The sequence below is a fragment of the Tiliqua scincoides genome, chromosome 3, assembly GCF_035046505.1.
Source record: "Tiliqua scincoides isolate rTilSci1 chromosome 3, rTilSci1.hap2, whole genome shotgun sequence".
Lineage (NCBI taxonomy): Eukaryota > Metazoa > Chordata > Lepidosauria > Squamata > Scincidae > Tiliqua > Tiliqua scincoides.
Genome location: NC_089823.1, coordinates 172,248,346 through 172,271,621, shown reverse-complemented (window position 1 = coordinate 172,271,621; position 23,276 = coordinate 172,248,346). Strand labels below are relative to the sequence as shown.

General features: G+C 41.9%; 2 protein-coding genes across 6 annotated transcripts in view; both read right to left on the bottom strand.

Annotated features, from left to right (window-relative positions):
* CTBP2 (C-terminal binding protein 2) overlaps positions 1-23,276 on the bottom strand; it is a 248,667-nt gene that overhangs the window by 19,345 nt on the left and 206,046 nt on the right. For all 5 annotated transcript variants that reach the window (XM_066618906.1, XM_066618910.1, XM_066618909.1 and 2 more), the window contains one exon: positions 9,062-9,216. In XM_066618906.1, the coding sequence (XP_066475003.1) occupies positions 9,062-9,216 (155 nt within the window). The remainder of the gene's footprint in view (positions 1-9,061; positions 9,217-23,276) is intronic.
* Positions 2,327-4,968, bottom strand: LOC136643831 (E3 SUMO-protein ligase KIAA1586-like). Its single transcript, XM_066619192.1, has 3 exons — positions 4,683-4,968; positions 4,176-4,548; positions 2,327-3,545 (listed from the first exon to the last, which is right to left on the bottom strand). The coding sequence occupies exons 1-3, from the start codon at positions 4,966-4,968 to the stop codon at positions 2,327-2,329; spliced, it is 1,878 nt and encodes a 625-aa protein (XP_066475289.1).

Here is a 23,276-nt window from a genome sequence, read left to right as displayed (position 1 = left end):
TACAAACTGCAAAAACCTTGGCGAAAAGGGATGCTGACCAACACACCACAAGGAGGGATCATTTCCACATTTATGCTCCCTCTGCATCCCTCTGACATTAAACTCAGTTCTACAAATCGCTTGCACTGCATTCTAAATTACTTGAGCACACTATACGCTCCTGTGTAGTCCTGCAGCAATAATATTACTTAAAAAACAAAGCTCTCCAATACCTGAACCTTCATAGACATTTATGCTTTCAAGTCACTGGTGATGTAGGCTAATAGTTTTTCCTCTTTTCACAACAGTTCGCTGAACAATAGGAAGATAGGAGTGCTCCCCCCAGCCATGTAATGAAAGGACAATGCAATTAAATCTAGATTCACGCAATCACTGCTTTCTGTTCTCCCCCCCCCCCTCCAGCCAGGAGATTATTCAAGCCTATTCAATCTACAACTTGAACCATTACTTTCCCATCTGGTTATCAGAATACTTCTTGGCACCAAACTGAATACCTTTGTAAGCTGATCAACAGTCATCACTGAGCCAGAGTTTGCTTTCTCACTGTCTAATGCAGGACTTGGCAAACTTTTTCACCCAGGAGGCGCACTGGAGCATGGAAAGTATACAGAGGACCATAATGCATACCTGCTAAAGTTACCATCATAACCAATTCCATGTCTAAAAATAATTATATTCCATTCTTTTTTGAACATACAACATTCACAACTCTCACAACTCACTTTTTAAAAATGAGAACCACTCATTTCTGGATCGGAGGAATTCTGGACAAAAAAGGATCGAGTTTTCTTTTTTGGACTTATATACAGTCAGTCCTTTTAGACCTCCGCTGCTCCCAGACAGGACACATGCTTTGCTTACTCATGCTCAATCCCAGCAAAGTTGGTCAGCACATATCCCAGCTCTTCTTTCTCACATACATAGCCCAACACTGTACGTGGGAGCAAGGCTGCTATATTTTGTCAGGTAGTTAGCTTTGGATAGAGAGTGGTCAGAAGGGCCAGTCAGATTTGGTTCCTGGGTGCAGAGAAAGGAGTGTCTACGGCTAGTTGTAATCTAATTTTGAAAGATGGTTGATGAGAGAAATGTGAAGTTTCCAGACAATGGGAAAGAAGGACAAGGAGATGAAACAACCGTGCCTGACATCCAATTGGCCTCATGTGACTGGGTACTACAGATCAGAAGGCCGTACATGTCCCAACGGGATTTACACTCTAATGCACAGATTTATATAGTCTGCCAGAGAGTCACTAAGAGTAAAGTTACATTCATCCTCATTCCATAGCAAGTGTAAACACAGCTTGAGAATAGAAAATGTTTCAAATAGGCAATAACTAGGCAGAGATTCCTTGGACAGAGGTTTGCATTTGAGATGACCGATTATTTTCAACTAGTGCTGCAGCCTGCCCTACCAAAGGATAATTCCTTCAGTCAGGAGCATCCTGAGGACAGACCGAACTATGAATGACAGTAAGCCTTCAGAGGATTTGCCTGCCACCTCCACCCAGTCATTTTTTATCTCGTCATTCTCTCCTCTTTCCCTGCCCCCACCCTTTTTTCCTTCCTATCTAGGAAACTCTGAATTCAGCCTTCTGGTCACCCAGAAGGATCTTTTTCCACACAACGTCCAGGCTGAACAGCTTCACATCTTGCCCTCAATTCAAAGGTATCTGTCGATAAGGCAGTTCGGTGCCACAACATTCATATATAAATGTTTATTGTGCTTCTAAAATCCAAGTTTTCAGAGATCGTGCCAATTCTTCTGGAAAGCAACAGAGCAGAGAATGGGAAGGAAAACTGGAGGTTACAACAATGGTAAGGGTTGCAGGGGTGAGGAGACAGGGGTGAGGAGACAGGGACAGGTCTGGAGTGATGATGTGAACAGCAAGTCAAAAAAACCCGAGTCCTTCTCAGTGGTCCACTAACTTCAGAATCTTCTCTAGACACTGACCATGTTGCTGCTGAGAACTAGAAACATGTGTCCCATGCCCAATAAAGTGAGAGCTGAGGTTCTGCAATTTGAATGCTCACTTCTGCAAATATTACATTTGTGTTATCAGTTACAGCTACAGCAATTGAAATAGACAAGCTTCCATAGGAATATCCAGTGCTTTTTTTGTAAAAAAAAAAAAAAAAAAAAAAAAAGGTGCAGGAACTCACAACTTGTTTATCTTTTATTTATTTATTTATTTTTAAACCATTTTTTATTGGAGAAATAAGTAATAAGATACAACTAGACAACACGTGATTAACACGTACAGAGAGGATAACAAAAAGGCATTCAACACTATTGAGACATATTGAATTTATTGTATTATGCAAATGTTCATAATAAATTCCAAAGTTTTGTCCAATTCTCGTCCAACAAATCTTCTCGACTCCTTTCCTTGCTGTTAGTATCTATGGCCGAATGTCGTCCTCTGAGTAACCACAGATCAACGTATTTTGAAGGATCGAAAAGTCTCAGAGGTGGTCCGACAAGTTTGATGAACAAAAGTGCTGAAATTGTCTTAGTCTTTAATGAAGCTCTTGTTGGGGTGACAATTAGATTCATCTGTGAAAACCCGCGTTCACATTCACTTGAAGAAATGGGAATGGTATTCAGAGTCCGTATCAAATGCAACAGTTTTTCAGGATATGTCTTTTCAAGAATGTATTCACGGAATCCACGAATCATTTCTCTTTCATTTAGTTGCAGTCTGATTGACAAGTTTCTAATTTCCACTTCTCCAAATGTCAGTTGAGTATTAACATCTTCAGGCCAATGTTTTTGATCAAGTACGCGAGACCAATACGCCAACTCATCGTCTTTGCTATCAAGCAATCTTTTTTCGATTGACTCTTTCAACTTTGTATAAAATGTATTTGGGTCAATGGGAGGATCCTTTCTTAAATCTTTAGCGTGAAGTAAAACTCCATGAAAGTGAAGATCATGTACAGCAGCAACAGCGCATTTATAATAGGGCCCAGGGTTCTGTCTTCTTTCTTCAAAAACTTGTACCAGTATTTTTATTTTCTTATTTGCCTTGTACAAGTCTATGTTGCGGTCCTGTAGGTCCAAACTTAATTCCGATAATTCTTGGAGAGCGTCACACATCAATTCTAGGTCCAATGAAAATTCTGTAGATGTGATTTTTCTTTTCAAGCCATCATAAGTGCATTTATCATTTTTATCTCTTGTAGGATCATGCATTGCTTGTTCAAAATGACACACAAGGGATTCAAAATTATTCCACACAGCCAAAACTGTACGCAAACTAGATGATACCCATCGGGTACTTAAAATTCTTCCAATTTTCAGCAGCTCAGCCCCTAGTAATTCTGCACATAAATGCAGCTCTCTACTATTCTTTGCTGAGGCATGGTATATGACATAAAGTTTATCAATAAATGATTTGGATCTATTTATTCCTGAAGTTTCCTTGACAGCATCACCTACTGATAATTCTAGTCTGTGATTAGCACAATGCCAAACTATAATAGAAGGAAAACGTTCTGAAAGCAATTTTTTCACTCCACTTTTACACCCTAACATCACAGCAGCGCTGTCGCACGCCAGAGAAACCAAATATTTTTTTAAATAATCTTCTGCCATCCCATAAGAGTGAAGACATTGGAGTAAGGAATCAAATACTCCTTCTGCCGTTACTTTTTCAAGTTACTTTTTCCTAACAACACAGTCCTGGAACATGCTGGAATTCCTAGCATGTATGCACTACTGAAACAGAGACGCCTGTGTTGGCTCGGTCATGTCGTGAGAATGGATGATGGCCGGATCCCAAAGGATCTCCTCTATGGAGAACTCGTGCAAGGAAAGCGCCCTACAGGTAGACCACAGCTGCGATACAAGGACATCTGCAAGAGGGATCTGAAGGCCTTAGGAGTGGACCTCAGCAAGTGGGAAACCCTGGCCTCTGAGCGGCCCGCTTGGAGGCACGCTGTGCAACATGGCCTTTCACAGTTTGAAGAGACACTTAGCCAACAGTCTGAGACTAAGAGGCAAAGAAGGAAGGCCCATAGCCAGGGAGACAGACCAGGGACAGACTGCACTTGCTCCCAGTGTGGAAGGGATTGTCACTCCCGAATCGGCCTTTTCAGCCACACTAGACGCTGTTCCAGAACCACCTTTCAGAGCGCGATACCATAGTCTTTCGAGACTGAAGGTTGCCAACTACTCTGCCGTTACTTTTTCAAGTTCTACTATGTCCAAAAACAAGTTTATTGGTGCATTCATTCCAACACCTTCAATACAGCATTGAACATATACTATGAGGGTAGTTATTTTGCTTATTGTGGTTGATTCATCAATTATCAATGAAATTTTATTATTGGATTGAACAATTTTTTTAACCACAGTTTTCCTCATTTCTTCACTTATATGATTGACAATGTTAATACATGCATTTGTAGAATGAAGAATACGACCCATTTCAACTCCGTTCAGTTCTTGCAGATCAATTTCAGTTTCAAAATGATGGAATGATTGATTTTCCTTTGCTACTTTATATGCAGTTCGAAAAATTTTTGCAGTTATTATTTTTTCGTGAGCTAAGGATGCTAAAAAAAATTCTCAAGAGTTTTTTTTCCACTTTCAGCAACTATTTTTAATGCTGCTTTATGTGCAGCAGATTCTCTGTGCTCAAATATTTTTTTTTGACGTGAGGTCAACTGTTGCTTCCTACCTTTGCCACAATAGGTTATCTCATTCTTGGCCCATTCTTTGGAAACTTTCATTCCCATTTTTGTTTCAACTCCAAGAGGTCCAACTTTTCTACAAGCCGTACAGCCAAGTTTCATTCTGCAAACACAGAGCCATTCATTTTTCAAGCAAAAATCATTTTTTTGATCATAGGTCCAGCAGTCCGGCCAGTCCTTTGTAGTTTGGCTTTGCTTCTCAAGATCAGATTCAGAACTATGAACAGGTGTTGTTATGTTCGTGTGTTCTGTGACTGTCGTTGTGTCTGTCATTCTAGCCTTTTTATTAGCAGGACTGGTGGTTGAGAAGAAATTGGTAATTTTTTTTCATTTTTAAATTTGCGGGTCAGACTTTTACACTAAAAATTAAAAAAAAGATTACATAGAATTACTCTACAGATTTGTTTGAACCCAAATCAAATAGCACACAGGGGAGAGGGGGCACAAAAGATGGGTTAATTAATTGATTAATAAACAAGTTATGGATCAAAAATCATGTGGTCACACACCCTCTATTGGCTCAAGACATTGAAACATGATTGGTGCAAAAAAAAAAAAAAAGAAATATGTGATCAGATAACAATGAATGCGCAATATAAGGACACAAGGGGGAGGAGCAGAAGAATAAACACAAAAGATGAGTTGTAAAATAGATTATATTCTGGTATTATATAATTTATTTTACAACTCATCTTGAACCAATAGAGGGTGTGTGACCACATGATTTTTGATTCATAACTTCATAACTTAATCAATTCATTAACCCATCTTTTGTGGTTCCCCCCTTTCCCCTGTGTACTATGTCCCCATTCCCCATTATAATAATAGTGATTATTAAATATAGTCTAAAAAAACCAAAAATTAATAGACAACAATGATCTGACCTACTGCACAGAGGAATACATATTTCCTAAGTGTTATTATAAAGCAGCAAGGACACTTAAGCTTCCTCATTTAAAGTTAAAAACCTAAATCTCCTGTTGATGACATTACAAAGCTACTAAATTATTAGTAATTTTTGCTTAATTTAGATCAGCCAAGCCTTATATTAACTATAAAAATGAATGAATTACTTGCTTCTGAGTAGACCTGCATAGGCTTGGGCTGCAATCCCATCCACATTTTCCTGGGAGTAAGCCCCACTGAACACAAGGGGACTTACTTCTCAGTAGACATGCCTAGGCTGTCTCAGGTGCAGCGGCTGCACCAGCCAGCTTCCTTCCCCCCCTCCTCTTGCCAAGCCAGTACCTGGGTGCTGCAACCCGTCTCCCTGGCTTGCTGTCCCTCGTCGTCGTCCTCCTCCTCCTCCTCCTCAGCACATGTCCCCACGCCCTCACCGGCTTGGTAGCTGAGCGTGGGGAAGCAGAGTGCGGGGAGAGGAAAGGCGGGCTGGGCTCAGGGGAGAGCTGAGTGCGGTGAGGCGGGGCAGTGCTTTTTTTGTAAAAAATAAAAATAAAAGGTGCAGGAACCCACTTACAAGAACAAGTTTAATCTTAAATCTTGTGTGTAATCTTTTATTTATTTACCTCCCCACCTAAAAAAAAGAAGAAGAAAAAAAATTATTCCTTACGGGGATTTGAACCCCCAACCTCTGGCTCCACAGACCAGCACTTTAGTAACTGAACCATTGGAAGTCTTAAGCTCAAAGTGTTTGGAACTAATACTTGAGGCGCTGATGGCCACCAGCTGGGCTCAGGACCTTATATATTAGTTCTGAACACTGTAACTCTAGGCTTTCCTATAGCCCAATGGAGAGAGTGCTGGGCTGTGGAGCACAAGGTTGGAGGTTCGAATCCCTCCTTAGCCAGCAGTGCTGGGTGGCGCAGGGAGGAAAAAAGGTGGTGGGGGCCAGGAGGAGGGGGGAAAAAGGTGGGGGCCAGGAGGGGAAAAAGGTGGAGCCTAGGAGGAGGGAAAAAAGGTGGGGGCCAGGATGAGGGGGGAAAAAAGGTGCCGGTTCGAATCCCTCCCTAGCCAGCAGTGCCGCACAGAGGGGGGAAAAAGGTGGGGGCCAGGAGGAGGGGGGAAAAAGGTGCCGGAATGCCGTTCCGGTGCGTTCCATTACAAAAAAAGCCCTGGGAATATCCTTTAAACGGTAATGGCCGAACATGCCCATAGTTATATTTATGCCATGTTTTTTTTAAGTGTTTGTGATCTCTCTAACAGTCATAGCATTTCTGAGTGAAGTGTGTTCTGCTTGTACTTAAAAGCCTTAAGCCAGAGTTATTAAGGAATACATTCAACAGGATGATGTTATGGTCATAAGGCCAAACTCAAGGTTCTGTGCCAACCTGTGTACTGCTAGGACCCTCTTCACCCAAGCAAATGTATGTGGAAAAACAGTATAACGGGACTGATTTAAATTGGAGAAAGTCAGAAGAGTTAAGAATCCCTCCATCTCTGTCGCTCCAACACTTCTCATCATTCCCCCCCCCCCCAAGAAAGATTGTCTAACCAAAAAGTTAAGGGCCATGGGGTAGGGAATGTGCTTGCTTGTAACCTCTAGTCTGGCCCTTTGACTGCATTAAATTCCACATTTTAGCATTTATCACAGGCTTTAGTTTTGCTTCCTACTAATCTACATGATGCATTGGCCAAGTTAGGTTTTAAAAGTTCCTGGAAGACTATTCTCATGTTTAAATTAAATCCAAGTGTATCTGATCAGCATTTATACATTATAATTCCTTTGCTTTCATCTATTGATTTTGTATCATTTAAGAAAAACCAATCAAGTCAGACTAGGTAAATCTGCTCTTCATGAACAGATGCTGTTTGTCAGACAGCTGTTCAGAAATACACTGTATGCAAGGCGCATTACACCTGCAAGAGGCAGGTTGTTTGCATTAACCTTCTTCCTTATACCTACCCATTTAAATCCTATCTAATGAGATTAGTCAATTTTTGAATCCGGGGGATTGCTTATGCCTGTTTAACCAAGAAACAGTCAAATGAAAAGTGGCTGTCAGAACTACAGAAAGGAGCTGTGTTCAGGAAACTAGACACACCCATCAATGACTTGGGAGTGTTGAATGAATTGAGTGTTGGGAGGGTTAGGACAGACAAAAGAAAATACTTCTTTACTCAGTGTGTGGTCGGTCTGTGGAACTCCTTGCCGCAGGAAGCGGTGACGGCATCTGGCCTGGATGCCTTTAAAAGGGGACTGGACAAGTTTCTGGAGGAAAAATCCATGATGGGTTACAAGCCATGATGTGTATGTGCAACCTCCTGATTTTAGAAATGGGCTATGTCAGAATGCCAATACAAGGGAGGGCACCAGGATGAGGTCTCTTGTTATCTGGTGTGCTCCATGGGGTATTTGGTGGGCCGCTGTGAGATACAGGAAGCTGGACTAGATGGGCCTATGGCCTGATCCAGTGGGGCTGTTCTTATGTTATTATGTCTTAGAGAATCAAGCATTAATACAGAAGAAAAAGTAATGGATTAAATAAAAAAGCTACATTAGCAGTCTTAAAGATGCATCTTGTAACATCTCATGATAAATCTAGATTGGATATATATGTTTGCGGAAGATCCTTTTCATCAAGGGAAAAGTTGCCGCTAAGAATGCGGAATTTGTTAATGGGGAGGAGGAGTATAAAGGCACTTCAGCATAAATGCAGCCCTCCTAAAGGCTATTTTTCCCCAACTAGTGAAAAAAAGAGTGTGTCTTCTTAAAACTTAATGGTTAAGTAACAGACAATAATATGCTTTTATACTCTCATGGTAAATCAGATTTTGATGCAAAAGAATAACTCTCAAGAATGGACAGAGTTAACAGGAGCACAAAATTTAAAAATACACAATCTTAACGGCATACACTGCTGTCATTTTGAGATTGCAGTGGGATCAAATCAGACATGACAGGAGCAATTAACATCAAAAACCCTTCCCCTACTTTCCCACCTATGGTCCATTGCCCCAGGCAATTTTCTTCCCAGTCTGGCTCACAACCGATATTTGAACTAGACTGGGAGAAAAATGCGTGGGGCAGTAGATCATGGGAGAAAGAGTGAGGGAGGATTCAGCTTTCCTCACTCTTGCCTCTCTTGATGACTGCCCCATCATGTCAATTTGGTTCCAATGATAATTCCAGAAAGCAGCACACTTCTAGTTTGGACCAATAGTGTGGTGTCTCAGATATCCAATAAAAGGCACTCTTTCTCTCATGCTGTTGGAGACTAATTCACCAAACATTCACTGGATTATCAACCAATGTAGTCATCACCATATTAGCCTCCTAAGATGCTGCGTCCTCAAATATATACAGGATTCCTGCTGAAGCAGCAGCAGTCAGACTGGGTTGAAGTCAGACATTCAGGTTTCTCCTTGCAAAAGACAAAATTGCAAACGACAAAACCATTTTCTTTACCTTTTCATGGATTTCCTGAGTTGATTGCGCATCACAGAATGCAACAGTTGCCAAGTCCTTCAAAATTGGCATCTCCACTGTACAATCCCTTCCATCTAGTAAAGCTACCAATGGTCGAGGATGCATAGGGCCATTCATTATTTGTGGGCGGATACCTAGAACCAAAATGGAACATAATTGTTAAAAGTCAATTTTAAGAACTACTGGCAGCCACACTTGTTCCTGTGAAACTGGTATTATAAGTGGTTTTGACTTAACTAAAGAATCAGGATACTGCTTCAGGATACTGCTTGAAAGGGGACCTTCATTTTAGAATGTCGTTATTGTATTTATACTTATTATACACCTTTTGGAAAACTCAGGATGGTTTACATGCTAGTCAACAACTGGCTTCCTGAGTTAGCTGCTGCACCCTTTATAGGGTGTCAAGCTACAGAAGCATCCATTTAGGGCCAGGGATAAGTAATCAAGGGCCATCAAGTTACACATGAAGAATCCTTCATGAGCTCATCCAGGGCCAACCCAAGACCTCCTGATGCCCCTTGCCCAGTGATGAGCCAGCTTCTACTCCTTTCACTGGCATTGGAGGCAAGTGTTCTTTTGCATCCTTTTAGATTGTGAGCCCTTTTGGGATAGTGAGCCATTAGTTTGATTTTCTCTGTAAACCGCTTTGTGAACTTTCTGTTGAAAAGTGGTATATAAATACTGTTGTTATTATTGTTAATAGTAATAATAATAATTATTATTGTTAATATTGTTAATTTTATGTTAATATTGTTTAATATTGTTAATTTTAATTAACAATATTGTAAATACTGTAAATAATAATAATAATAATAATAATACCACACGTGTTGGCAACCTTCAGTCTCGAAAGACTATGGTATCGCGATCTGAATGGTGGTTCTGGAACAGCGTCTAGTGTGGCTGAAAAGGCCGATTTGGGAGTGACAATCCCTTCCCCACCAGGAGCAAGTGCAGTCTGTCCCTGGTCTGTCTCCCTGGCTATGGGCCTTCCTTCTTTGCCTCTTAGCCTCAGACTGTTGGCCAAGTGTCTCTTCAAACTGGGAAAGGCCATGCTGCACAGCCTGCCTCCAAGCAGGCCGCTCAGAGGCCAGGGTTTCCCACCTGTTGAGGTCCACTCCTAAGGCCTTCAGATCCCTCTTGCAGATGTGACCCAAAAAAAACAGAACCCACAAATCTTTGAATAAAACTGTTAATTTTAATTTTTCTTCTTTTTTATTTCAGGGTATACAAGTTGACTTTGTGCATGAAATTTTGGAACAATAATCTTCCTCAAACTCAATAAGTTTGAGTCCAGTAAGTTTCTTGAAATTTACTGGACCTTTGTAGGATTTAATGAAATTTTTATGGGTTCTGTTTTTTTGGGGTCACCCTGTAATAATAATAAGTAGGCAGGCAAAGATGGGCACCTCCACCTGCTGCCTGAGGCAATCACTTCAGTTGGCCTCATGGATAGGCTCAGGCATGGATGACCCTGAACTCCCTGCACAAAAAGTTCCACAGGTTTCTACAAGAAGAAAATATATAAAGAGGTCCAACATGTCTACCATCAAAGTGCTGATGCAGTTGTAACAATGAAGCATGCACTGAATCCTGCGGTGGCCCAATGAAACCTGATAGTATCTTACTGAATTTTCATCTTCAAGACTCAGGACTACAGTTCAATCACAACACATGCAGGTGGAGCCTATTTATCCAAGTTAGTTCCCTTATGTGACTCAGCACGATTAACAAAAAAAGTGTTGTGCTAAATTCTATAGAGTTACAAAAATTTGCTGCAGCTTGAGACACAGCCTGATGGAAGAAAACTAAGGCAGCTGTTCTCAATCCCCTCCCCTTCCCCTCCCCCTCCCGCCGCCGCCGCCTCCCTCTCCTTTCCCTTTCACAGGTGGGATGCTGAGCTTGCTTGGGAAGCCTCGTTCTCTGTGTCCCAGGCTGCTGCCGCTCCTGCAGCCCTCCCTGGCCGCCGCCATCATGGAAGCTCCTCTGCTCCAGAGCGTTCTGGGACTTGTAGTCAGGCTCTCTGCTCACCCTCACCTGTCTCTCCAAGGCTTCCCAAGGCTTGCTTGGGAAGGCTTGCTGGAGCAGGAGAGCCTGCATCATTGGGGGGGGGGGAATTCGGTAAACACTCCCTGGTTTTTTTTAAAGCAATCCCCTCTCCTCCCCCTCCTGTTGCCAGCTGTCCTACTTCTTTCACAGGTGGGATGCTGAGCTTTTCATAGTCCAGCCCTATGCATTTATACTCAGAAGTAAGCCCCATGGTAGTCAATGGGGCTTACTCCCAGGAAAGTGTGGAGAGGATTGAAGGCTAAGTCTCATGCTTTGCTTGGTGGGAAGGTTTGCTTGTGTCCGTGATAGCCTGGACCATGTGGGGGGGGGGAATTCCACAAACACTCCCTGGGTTTTTTAAAGCAATCCCCTCTGTTGCTACACCTGCCTGTGTGTGTGTGTGTGTGTGTGTGTGTGTGTGTGAGAGAGAGAGAGAGAGAGAGAGAGAGCGAGTGAGCGAGCTCCACATTGCTGTACGTGTTCTGGTTACAGAGGTTTTTGGTCCCCCCCTTCCCCTCTTCAGCCTCAGCTGGCTCAGGGGCTCCAGGAATGTTACTGTTCCTCTTCCATAGTTCCAGGACTATTTCCCTGCCAGGACAAGGCAGAGCCTTTTGCAGCGTTTTAGGCCGCCTGGAACAGAGTGAGATGACAATGCAGAGCAAAGGAGGCAACTTTCAGTACCCTCACCCCATTGAGTTGAGACAAACCAGCACATAAAAAATCTGTGGATAAATAGGCTGCACCTGTACTACCGAATTCTCTGTAGCTCTATTTAAAACCTCTTTCTTGTCAAACCTAGAATTTCCTACATTCTTACCCAAGATTCATCAAGGCTCATAGATTTGATAACCACTAAAACAATTTTCTAAACTAAGGGAGTCATTTTTTAAAATCAGAGTTTGTAGAATGTGATTCATGAGTGGTTTACCTTCAAGAAAAATTACAAAACACCTAATCAAGGAGCAAAGCTATATCCTGTAATCCTAGTAATCCACAATAAATGTGATTTGAATTGTCTGCTTGTCCAGTATATTACTTCTGATTGTTTAGAGAAATACAGAAAGCAGAAGACTAGTAAATATAATAAACCAAATGGGTATTTTTTTTAAAAAACAGAGATTGCAAGGCATTTCTAGCATAATTTGTGAAAATGCCAAAAAAAGAACAGGAAGGAGTTATAGGCTTAAACCAAGACCCAACTTGCAGCATCCGAGATGGCACTGGAGAAAGGATCATTACTAGCACCAGGTAGCCCTAGGGCAAAGCCATACACTGGGTCCCCATGGCAATTATGTTGGCTGCTACAGATGCTGATGGTTCAGGGATTGACCTGGCCCAGTATGCCCTTTATGGACATGGGCCATCATGCAGAGCCTGACCTGGCTGATGCTGGACACCACTGCTGAGGGAGGCAAAATACTGACTGGAATCTGAATTACCAGTACCACCACCAAAAAAGGCTGCATCTAAGCAAAACAGCAGACAAATTAGCTGAAATAGCAAACATTATCAATAATGTGCTTCTAAACAAGCTGCTATACCACAGATATAGTCAGTTCTCTTTATATGCAAATTCATTTATCTGCAAGGGACAGAATTGCTACCTTCTCTTATTATCCATGCCTCTATTCTTGTTACCCACTATACAGAGATCTTCCAGAGGCTGCAGGGACCTTCAGAATGGCAACCATGACCAGTGCTGACCCCTTTAAAATGGTTGGAGGAAGTTTCCACCAGCCGTTTTTAAAGGGTTTGCACTGGTTGTGGGTACCATTCTGAAGATCCTTGAGGCCTCGGGACGGTCTCTGTAGCATTCAGAGAAATTCTGGCACTTTCTCCTGTACTCTACTGGGTTCCTGAGGTTTTCTGCTGGATTTTTCCAAAGTCAGGGAAGGTACCACTTTTCCCGCCCAGGCACCCCTTGTACCTAGCCCCATTGATCCCATAAGATCAATTGTTCATCATCTGCCAATTCTCTATCCACTAGGGTTTCTGGAAACCTAATCCTAACAGATAATGAGAACTGACTAGAGTATACAGTACTAATTCACTATATAACGTATGGCAGTGGTTCTCAAACCACTTCCCTTTGTAATGCTTGTAATGCTTCCCCTGTTCCTTTAAGGGACAGGGGAAGGGGAAAGGCAGCGACATGATCCCCAGGATTGTGTTGCTAAGGGGCGCTTTGCACTTACTTGTAAGTAGGTAGGGCTGGTGGAGGTTGCAGGAGGTGCAGGGAGCCCTGCGCAGCCCTCCCTGAGGCTTTGAATGTTCAGTAAAAGCATGCGCAAAGCACTTTTAATTTGCAGAAGGTGCTTTGCGCCCACTTTTACTGAACATTCAAAGCCTCAGGGAGTTCTGAGGGTTGCGCAGGGCTCCTCTCACCTCCTGCAGCCCTGCAAGTAAGTGCAAGGCACCCCTCTTGCCTCCCTTAGCAACACGATCCTGGGGATCGTGTCGCTGCCCTAGCCCTTCCCCTTCCCCCTCAAAGTTTGAGAAATGCTGACATATGGAATTTGAAAGGAAAAACTTGGACAAAATGTAAATTTTTATACTGTGATAGTTCACTGAAGATGAGTTATATTGACCTACATCATTTTTCAGGAGGTCACACTGGTCCATGCATAGAACAAATGATCTTGCCTTGGATGTGGGACCTGCAGGTAGTGATGGGATTCAGCTCTTGGCAGCCAACTATTGGTTGAACCCATGATGTGTGTCACTCCTTGATACCCTCTTCATTGCCTTCCAGTTCTGATGGCCACTTTTTAAGGGGAGGGATCATCTGGAGGCATTTCAAGGGCTGAGCAACTTTTCTCCTCCAAAAGTATGCTTAGTAGAATTATGTCTAAGGTTTCTCAACTATAACTAGCTTGGACTTTCTCTTTGAACAAACAGTTAAATGAAATATCTGCAGAATTACAGCAAAAAAAATAAATCTGAGATTGTGCTTCCAACCCTTTTGTACTCTCATTTACTGGAAAGTAACACATGTTCCAGCATTCCATCCAGATGGAAGTGCAACTGTGTCACAGTATGCATGGCAGAGGGCTGAGATGATTTAGATAAGTGAAAGAAGCTTGCCCTAAGCAGATAACCAGGATTAAAGGGAAAAAGGCATAAAACTGAAAGGCTTGCAATCCAGAACTGAATTGCTATTCTTTCTTCAGATAAACCCCTTTCCTGGTATAATAAAGTATTTCAACTGGAGGCACACAACCTCCAGGATTCAGAATATCTTAACAACCATCTCATATTATGACAATTAAAGGTAGAACGGGGATGCAAATAGGAGCCTACAGAAGCCAGAGTCCCCACCAAAGCTGGCCTCAGATGGTCACTGCCAGTTTTGTGTAGGTCCTCAATAATTTGTAATCTGTTCTGAAGGAAGGCAGGAAACATTTACTCCTCACATGGAGTTGGGAGTGGTGCCTGCTTTTTGAAAGCATAACACACCAAAACTCACAAAAACTAGCAGTTTTCTGAAACTTTATTATCTAGTTACACAAGCAACTTTGCAAGACAAGAGAAGCTCTGTCTTCCTTTCCTCCCAAGACAAGAACATCTGTAGTGTTACCAGCCAGGAATTGTGACAAATTGGCAAGTTTGAGAGAGCTTAGTCATGACCCAAGCCAAGCTACTATAGAACAGGAAAAAAAAAGTCATTTGCCAGGGATAAATGTTAGTGGGGAATGTGGCTAAATATTAAACAACAAATGCCTCTCTCTCAAAAAACTACCAACAAAAAACTGCAGAGTCAATTACTTCAATTTGACTGAAACAAAAGTTTGGAAGTGAAGCAACAGGAGAACAGATTGTACCAGTCAGTCATTACACCTCATAAAAGCCACTAAAATATTTGCCATTTTAATCATGATGCCCCCCCCCACTCCAACTCTGAAACATTTGGTATTCTCCCTCCCCATCACGGATACATGGCTACAGTTATACAAACCCTTAAAGTTATAGTTCACGGGAAAACAGCAAAAATAAGTTCAGGGGTCAAGACCAATCAAAAGAATTGGAGATCAAATGCTTTATGAGTTACGTACGACTGCTCCACTTGTGAATGCTACATTTAGAACACAAAGGGTCAAAAAATAAACACGAATGACTCTGTTGCAAACCCAAGTGTACTTACTAGGAGCTCTCTCCATCCTGCTTCTAAGTAAAAACGTAGCAAGATCAGATGGTAAGAGTTTCAGGAAAATCTCTTCTAATTTCCTATAGCACATTTATTTATATTGTGAATATTTTTTTTCTAGGACTGCTACCACAACCCATATTAGCCTGGGGCATGCGATAAGAAACTGCAGTATTACATAAAATAAATACACAGAGATAAAGGAGTGGTGGGTGACAGAAGGCAAACAAGAGAAAGGCTTAGAGGAGCAAAAGTACACAATGGAATTCCGTGGAAACCAGTTGTTACTAAAGAGGGTGTGTACAATAGGAAGGAAACAATTTTCTGACCCAACCACCACCAAGGTGCTCCAGAGTTAATTTTCAAAATTAAGATGTTCTGTTCTCTTGCACTTGCTTTCCAATGTCAAGCCAATTGTCAGAAGCATTGTTCAACAACATTTTTGGCACTTTCAACTCTCTGAGCTAAGCCAATGTTTCAGTGGAAAGCTTTTTTCTTTGAGGGGGGGTGAGCTTTCTATGTACACAGTGAACTCAAAATTGCTCCACCCTAACTATTAAGCTTGTTGCACCAAGCTCGATGCAGAAAGTGCTTTTGTTGCATTAAAAAAAAAATACACAAAGCCTGCTTGTCCTCTTTTGCAGCTCCTCCCCATTGCCACCCACTTGTATCCAATTCCAATGGCACCCCTGCCAAGAGAATTAGGGAGTACTCCCTGGTAAATGGCAGCCTTTGTGTGGCCACAAGACGGCTGTACTATCTCACCGAAACAAAAGCAGAAGGAGCCATTTGTCTAACTCTTATTAATCTCACTTGCCTACGCCACACAGTGCTCTCTCGCTCTTTTTTTAAAAAGGGGTTTAACATCTTCTTGCAGTACATAAAATGTGTATCAATAAGCAAACCAAGCTCCCCTGGAACTACTCATTTGCAATAAGAAGTCACTATAGTTCCACAAGTCAACGACACACTTTATTAAACAAACAGAAAATTTCCCCTTGCCTTGAAAACACTTCCTCCACATTCTTCTTCTTATTAAAAACCACACATGGTTGAGGAGCAGGAGAAGGGAGGCAGGGAAGAAGGGAGGGAGGGCAAAAAAGTATAAAAATACTACACCACTGTTCGGTGTGCCGACTCTCTCTGCGTCTATGATGGGTATCTTCAAACAACCATCCCCTGGCCCACAGCTGCAAAGTCTCGAAACAAATGTCTCTTTGAACACGGGAGGGGAAAGAAAAGGCTTTTGTCCTGCTACAGAAGAATAGTCTGAAATTGCTAGAGGAGTGATAGTCACCTCTGTGCGGCTCCAAACTCCGTCCAGAACTCCCTCAAGACCTAGTAGCAGCTTTTCACTAATCAAAGTTCTGTCTCAGCTCTTGAATAAAATCATGTGAGTGCTGGGCAGAAAAGGGAAAGAAAAAAAATAGTGTGGTGCATGCTAAAGTGTGCATATGCATCAGCCCCCAACCCCCAGAATAAATGACTGCTTTCCTGGCTGTCTCAAACACATTCAATCAATCTGAAGCACAACCACAGTATTTCAAGTTTGACTTTGCAATGCAGGTTATATGCATTTGGGCTGATGTCTGTAGACTTCAACAAAAGGTGCAAAAGCCAACAGGGTTCTGGGTGGACTGTTGCCCTCGCCCCTGCAGTTTTTTTTCTCTCCAGATTAACTACTGTCACTCATGGCCCATTTTACAAGCAGCACCACAGACACTTATTTAATAAGTGGGATGGGATCTAGGATTCAAGGAACTGGTTTGGACAGTACACCAAACAGGAGTTCCTAATCATGTGGAGGGAGAAGCGCAGCATGTCCCTCTCCCCACTGTCATCTAATCAAGTGGGGGGGGGTGGTCCAAAATACAAGAAACACATACTACTTTCAATGTGATTAGAATGAGAAGGCAACTTGGTTGGGGGTGTGTGTGGGAGCTGGAGATCTGCAAACCTGTGCTCCTACTTCAGGCAATAAGGCAAGTAAGTCAGTTGGGAGCACTGTCTAAACCAGGGGTCTCCAAACCCCAGCCTGGGGTCCAGATGCGGCCCGCGGAGAGCCTCTATCCGGCCTGCGGCCAGTCTCTGATCCCCTGACAGCCTCTGGCCCAGCTGACCAAACACAACCAGAGCTGTGCTTGTGTGGTGGGGCAATGGGGGTCCATTTAAGTGTATGTGCTTTATTTCTTGGGCTGTGTTGGTACTTGGAGAAATCCTGAACATTTGAGCCCATTCATTCATTCATTTCAGTCATTCATCTAAGTTCCATCTCTAATGTATTAATTTAAATTTTATATTTCATTTTTTTTCCAGCCCTTGACACCAAGCCAGATATTTGATGTGGCCCTTCAGCCGAAATGTTTGGAGATCCCTGGTCTAAACCACACAAGACAATATTCAAGTCAGTCTGCAGATTGAGGAGGTATACAGGGAAGCAGCCACACCAATATGTTTACAGTACTGGAAAAGGAAGCAGCGGAAGGATGTTGAAGAGCAGACTGCTGCTCCCAGATAGCAGCATCCTACTGGGGGAAAAAGTCTATGGAAAAAATGATATTGTGGAGTTTTGGAATACAACCTGATAACAGGACATACAGTATGTATGTTTGCAGCTTGAAACACTGAATGAGAAACCTCTCCCAGCAGCAGTCACACCACAGCAAGGGGCAAGGCAAGACACATATGAAGGTGGAATGTGATGTGGGAGTTCCAGTTCAATAGATTTGAACTAGCCTCACATCATTAGGGGGGGATTTGTAGTGGCAGCTAAGAATGTGCCTAGACTTGCAGAACACAAACTTGATTTGCTAGCGTATCATAGGCACATGCCCTATTGGTTTAAATGGGACACAGTGCCTCATGTGCCTAACTTTCTCCAATGAAATCAGTGGCAATAGAAAAGTGCTTAACTTTAGCTGGTTCATGCCCTAAAATACACATCTCCAAATAGCTGCTTATTAGCTCAGATAGGTCAATTAACAGCTGGAAGAATACCCAGCCATCACACAAGAAAACAGCAGCACAAAGAATAATTACTAAATGCCAGTTTATATCCACAATTGCTGGGAACATAAGCAATGTCTCTGAGGCAGTCACTAGTACCACATCCCACTCCCTGCTGTTCTCAACATGGGTTAGAAGAGAGAGGTCAGTAGTTGGCTAAGGAGTTGCTGATCCAGAACATAATTCACGTAAACAATCCCCAAACGCAACAAATCAATTTTTGGAATGAGAACACTACTGCCAGAAGCAGTGTGATCCATTGTTGAATCTGAAAGACTTGCCAAGATGTACCAGTTTAGCTGCATTGCTACATACAATTTCTTACTCTTCATTCCTTTCTGTAAAAGTTGGAATGATGGACTATGTACAAGGTTGGTCTGAGGAAGAAGAATGGTTCTGATCACACTTTCAATGAGGAAGTTGAAATATGCAGGATCTCTGTTTGGACCATTCCCACTGATGCCAAATGGTAAAATTCCCATTGTTTCTGAGCTCACAGTGGCCTTAACTATTTATGTAGTGGATCATTGCCAACTTTTTGAACTGAACAAATGAAGTCCAGCTACTTAACAGACCAAGATAGATATAACAATTTTATTCCTGTATTTATATACTGCCTTTGCTTCTCTTCCTCAGATAATGCTCAAGGTGGTTTACATAGGCAGGCTTCCTAGACCCAGTAAAATAAGGGTCTTCACAATGTTGTTTTATGTACTATATAGAATCCTTCAAACTCCAGTTGTTACCTTCATATGGTGTAGTAAGCTTCTTCTTAGCTGCAGGAACACTCTGAGCTTTCAGTAGACAAGCCATACAAATCACACCAGCACAAGATTTTCCAGCTGTTATCCTTCTTGACACTGACATTCTCGGTCAGCTCGAGCAACTCCTCTCTACCACCAAGAGTCATGACAGCTTGTCAGCGACTTTTCTGGTCTCTTCTGTTATCTCCAGACATGACCTGGGCTGTGCCTGCTTAGCTTCTGGTAGTCTTTAGGTGCCACATAGCTAAACTTTTTTTTAAAAATTCTCATTTTCAAAAAATTTTAACTTATGGAAAAGGAGCTTACATGTTTTATAATCTAGCATTCAGAGCAACAATACTATCTGTATGTGGGTCTAATTTGAAAGTACAGAAGCTCCTTGTCTTACATAAAGGCTATGTTCCAGAGTCTGTGAGTAAAGTTAAAACTGCATATAAAGTGGGCCCTTGGTATCAGTGAGGGATCTGTTCCCAGATACTGAATTCTGTGGATAATTAAATCTCTGGGGAGAAGGAGGGCATGCCAGTCAGCAGAAGTGCCTCTCTGAAGTGTCCAGGAGGTCACGTACACGCATGGCCTCCTTACACCTCAAAACACCTCCAAGACATGATCAGAAGGCACTTCTGGCTGCATCTGGAAGGTCCTTGAGACCCTTCAGATGCAGGCTTGGCACCCACATTGGGTCAAATCCATGGGCGCTGAACCCATGGATAAGGAGGGCCCTCTGTACTCAAACTGAGTTGAAAATTCCTTACATCTGGAAAACAGAAACTGTCCCTTTAAAAATTACAAGACACATGTGGGGACTGAGAGAAAAGCAGCTTCATTCTCTGATCTTATCCTCACTTTTGAGGCTGTATTGCTAACGGTGGGTGGAATCACCTGCATTTTTTAACCTGCTGGGTTTTTGTTTTGTTTTTGCTGCGCCATTCATGCAAAATAAATTCATGTACATTACCTGCGATTAAGACGAGAAGTGACTTACTATACTCTTACAGCTTTATTTGATAAGTCAAAATGGAGGTGAGACAAAAGACTAAAGCAGATCATTCCTAGATTCAAGTGAAAAATCAAACATGGGAGAAAACCAAATTAATTTTAAGAACCTGTATGTTTCAAAATAAGATCGTCAGAGGTAACTAAAAGAAAACCTCTTGCAATCCTTTCTGTGGAAGAGGAACTGTAGACTTAGATTCAGTTTTAATCCAAAGGTAAATTTAAACTTTCCTTACGTGCTGCCAGGGTCCTCGAAGTCCCGCAGAACGCACTGCAGGGCTCGATACAGCTTGTGGAAAATTGTGATCACGACCCACTTCCAGTTCCACAGTTGCAACCAGGAAATGAGTTGCAATCATTACTTTCTCTTTTTACAAGCTGCTGGGAGCCCTGCAAAGCACTTCGCAGGGCTCCCGGGACCCTGGCAACAGGTAAGTTTAAAAATAGCCCCCTTTCCTGAAGCAGTGCGATCCTGGCAATTGCATCGCTAGCTTCCCCCCTCCCCCACAAAGACTTATCTCAGGAGATTTACTCGTGAGAAGTTTGAGTACCAGTGCTGTAGAAAGATCACAGTTCACCTGCTTCTGTAAAGAATGAAGATCTTGGTGAAGGATGTAACAATAATGGAGAAGAGAAAAGTACTCCCACAGAAGGAACCCCACCCCCTTAGATTAGCACTCAGATGAGCACTTTTGGCAGGTTGAAGTGAGAGTCCCTTACTGAAAAATCCAGTCATTAGGTATACAGAGAAATTGGTTTGAGATGGACATGATGATTATATGGTGACTTGCCTGGGTGATGTGAGAACTGTGGACATTGCATATTTTGTGGGGGGCCAGGCATTGTGTATGGTACACATCAGGACCAACAACATTGGAAAATATTGTCCCATGGTGCTAGATAAGAAGTTGGAAGAGGACCCCCAAGGTAGCTTGTTTACAAATTCTTAATGTTTGCATTAGATGGTGATACTGAGAAGACAGCCCCTAAATAATGTAAACCTATTAAGTGTTTTTGGAACAGAATCAAGGCTTGGTTTTCTCTAGGAAAAGAGAAAGTTTCCACCTGAGTCAAAATTGATCCAGACTGCCGGTGTTTGTAAAAAAGTAGTAAAGCAACTTTTTAGACAAAATTGTAGGGGAAAGCCAACAACTGAGAAGCATCCAACTTGGAATAGTTCAGATAATACCAACAGGTGAATGCTAGGTCAGTGGTTCCCAAAGTGGGCAGTGGTGGTGGGATTACCTAGGGGTGCTAAAAGGCAGGGAGGGTGCTGTAGGCGATAGGCTTATGGCACCATGCTGGCAAATGGCACTTCAAGTTTCTGCCTCTGCATAGCTCTGAAATCTAGTGGAAGCTATCAGAATTTTTAATAAATGTGGAAAAATAAAAAAAGAATTTAAAAAAAAGAATTTTTAATAAATATGCCACCACAGTGCTAGTTAGAACAGTATACAGTGAGTGCCCTTTACTGGGACAGAAAGGCGGGATATAAATTCTATAAATAAATAAATATTTATTAAATAAATTTAAATAAATAAATACTGTTAATAATAATAATAACAACAATAATAATAAATATACAGGGATGCCCTGATATCCATAGGGGTCTGATTCCAGAACCGTTCCTGCGGTTAAATAAAACAGCAGATAACGCCCCCTCTGCGCCCCTTGCCTCCAGAGGTTCCTTTGAGCCCAGCAGAGGCCATGGACATCCCAAAGAAATTCCTGAGTGTTGTTCCTCACTATGGATGGTACTTAAGAAGCTCCTTGTTGCATCATACTCAGTGGTTTAAGTGTGATCATCCAACTTCTCCCTAAGCCAAGAAATAGATTCAAGATTACTAATGGTGATTTAAGAAAACTGCTAAGTGACTTTAAACCAGACATTGTGAATCTAGCATCATTTCATCAAGCCCATCCATCATATTAAGAAGGCACCAAACAGAAAAGTAGATATTAAAAGTGATATCCAAGATTCTTATTAAATGACTCTCAGACTTTGAAATGCTGGCATCACTGGATGTTGTCAAATTAATTAAATTAAGAAGTTTTAATTGGATGATGAATACATGTGCAATTAACTGTTACTCTTTTGAATTTTATTATTATTGAATTTTATTATTATTATCCACCCTATTGTGCAACCACTTTTCGGAATAATGCCTTTTTATAGGGCGGGGGCACTGGGGATGAATATATGGAACCAAAGGGCCCTCATACCAAGATCAAAATAAGCATACAGCAGCTAAATAGTTAAAGGTATCACAGCAAAACTCACTTGCAGGAAAGACATAAGTACCAAATATAAAAAGGTTGTCTCCTACTTAATGCCTCAAAGCCAAGATGGTTATGTTAGAGTGTCTGGTATCAAATGAGAACATAGAGTGAAAATCGCAACTGTCCCAGTATAGATTGTAGATCTAGCTATTTCCTTTCTTTCATTACAAAAAGTGAAAGACATTTCATATTTCAGGAAAACATAAATTCATTTTACCAGGTTTCTGATATCACAGGCCTACAAAATCGAGGGTCAGAAAAGTTTTCCCCAAACATTTATGGTGGTTTGATATGAATTTGGGGTGCCGATTCCAAAAATGGCATCCATTTTGCCCTATCACGTCTAGTTTTGGAGATATAGTATAGCCTCATTAGTGAATGGTTCAAGCAGCTTCCTCATGAGGAAGGAAAGCAAATATATGCAAATATTTAATAAGCAAATGAGCAAGGAAGCAAAATATGTGTTGGCCTGTGTATTTAATACAGAAGTGATCTAGAGTCAGAGGTGAGCTGTGAAATAGCCACATTTGCCGATGACACCAAATTGTTCAATACAATGACAGCTGTGAAAAGAACATGAAGCATCTTTCCAAACTGAATGCATGGGCAACAAAATGGCAAATGAAATCTAAAGTACACAGTAACATACAGTGGGTCAGAAATCCTAATTAATTCACAATCACAAACCGGAAGTGGGTCACAATTGCTATTTTCAGACATTTTGAGGCTTGGGGAGCCCTGCAGAACCATCTGTGAGCTCTCCGCATCCCCCAGGAGATTGGTGCTGCCTTTTCTAAATACAAAAGAATTCTTTCATCCCTGGCAGCAGCACAATCCTGGCAATTGTGTCACTGCCTTTGCCCCTCTCCCACAAAGACTTACCTTGGTTCCCAAACTCCCAAGAGGAACCACTACATCATCTGCCTATGTAGTTTAGTCTCTATGTTATACT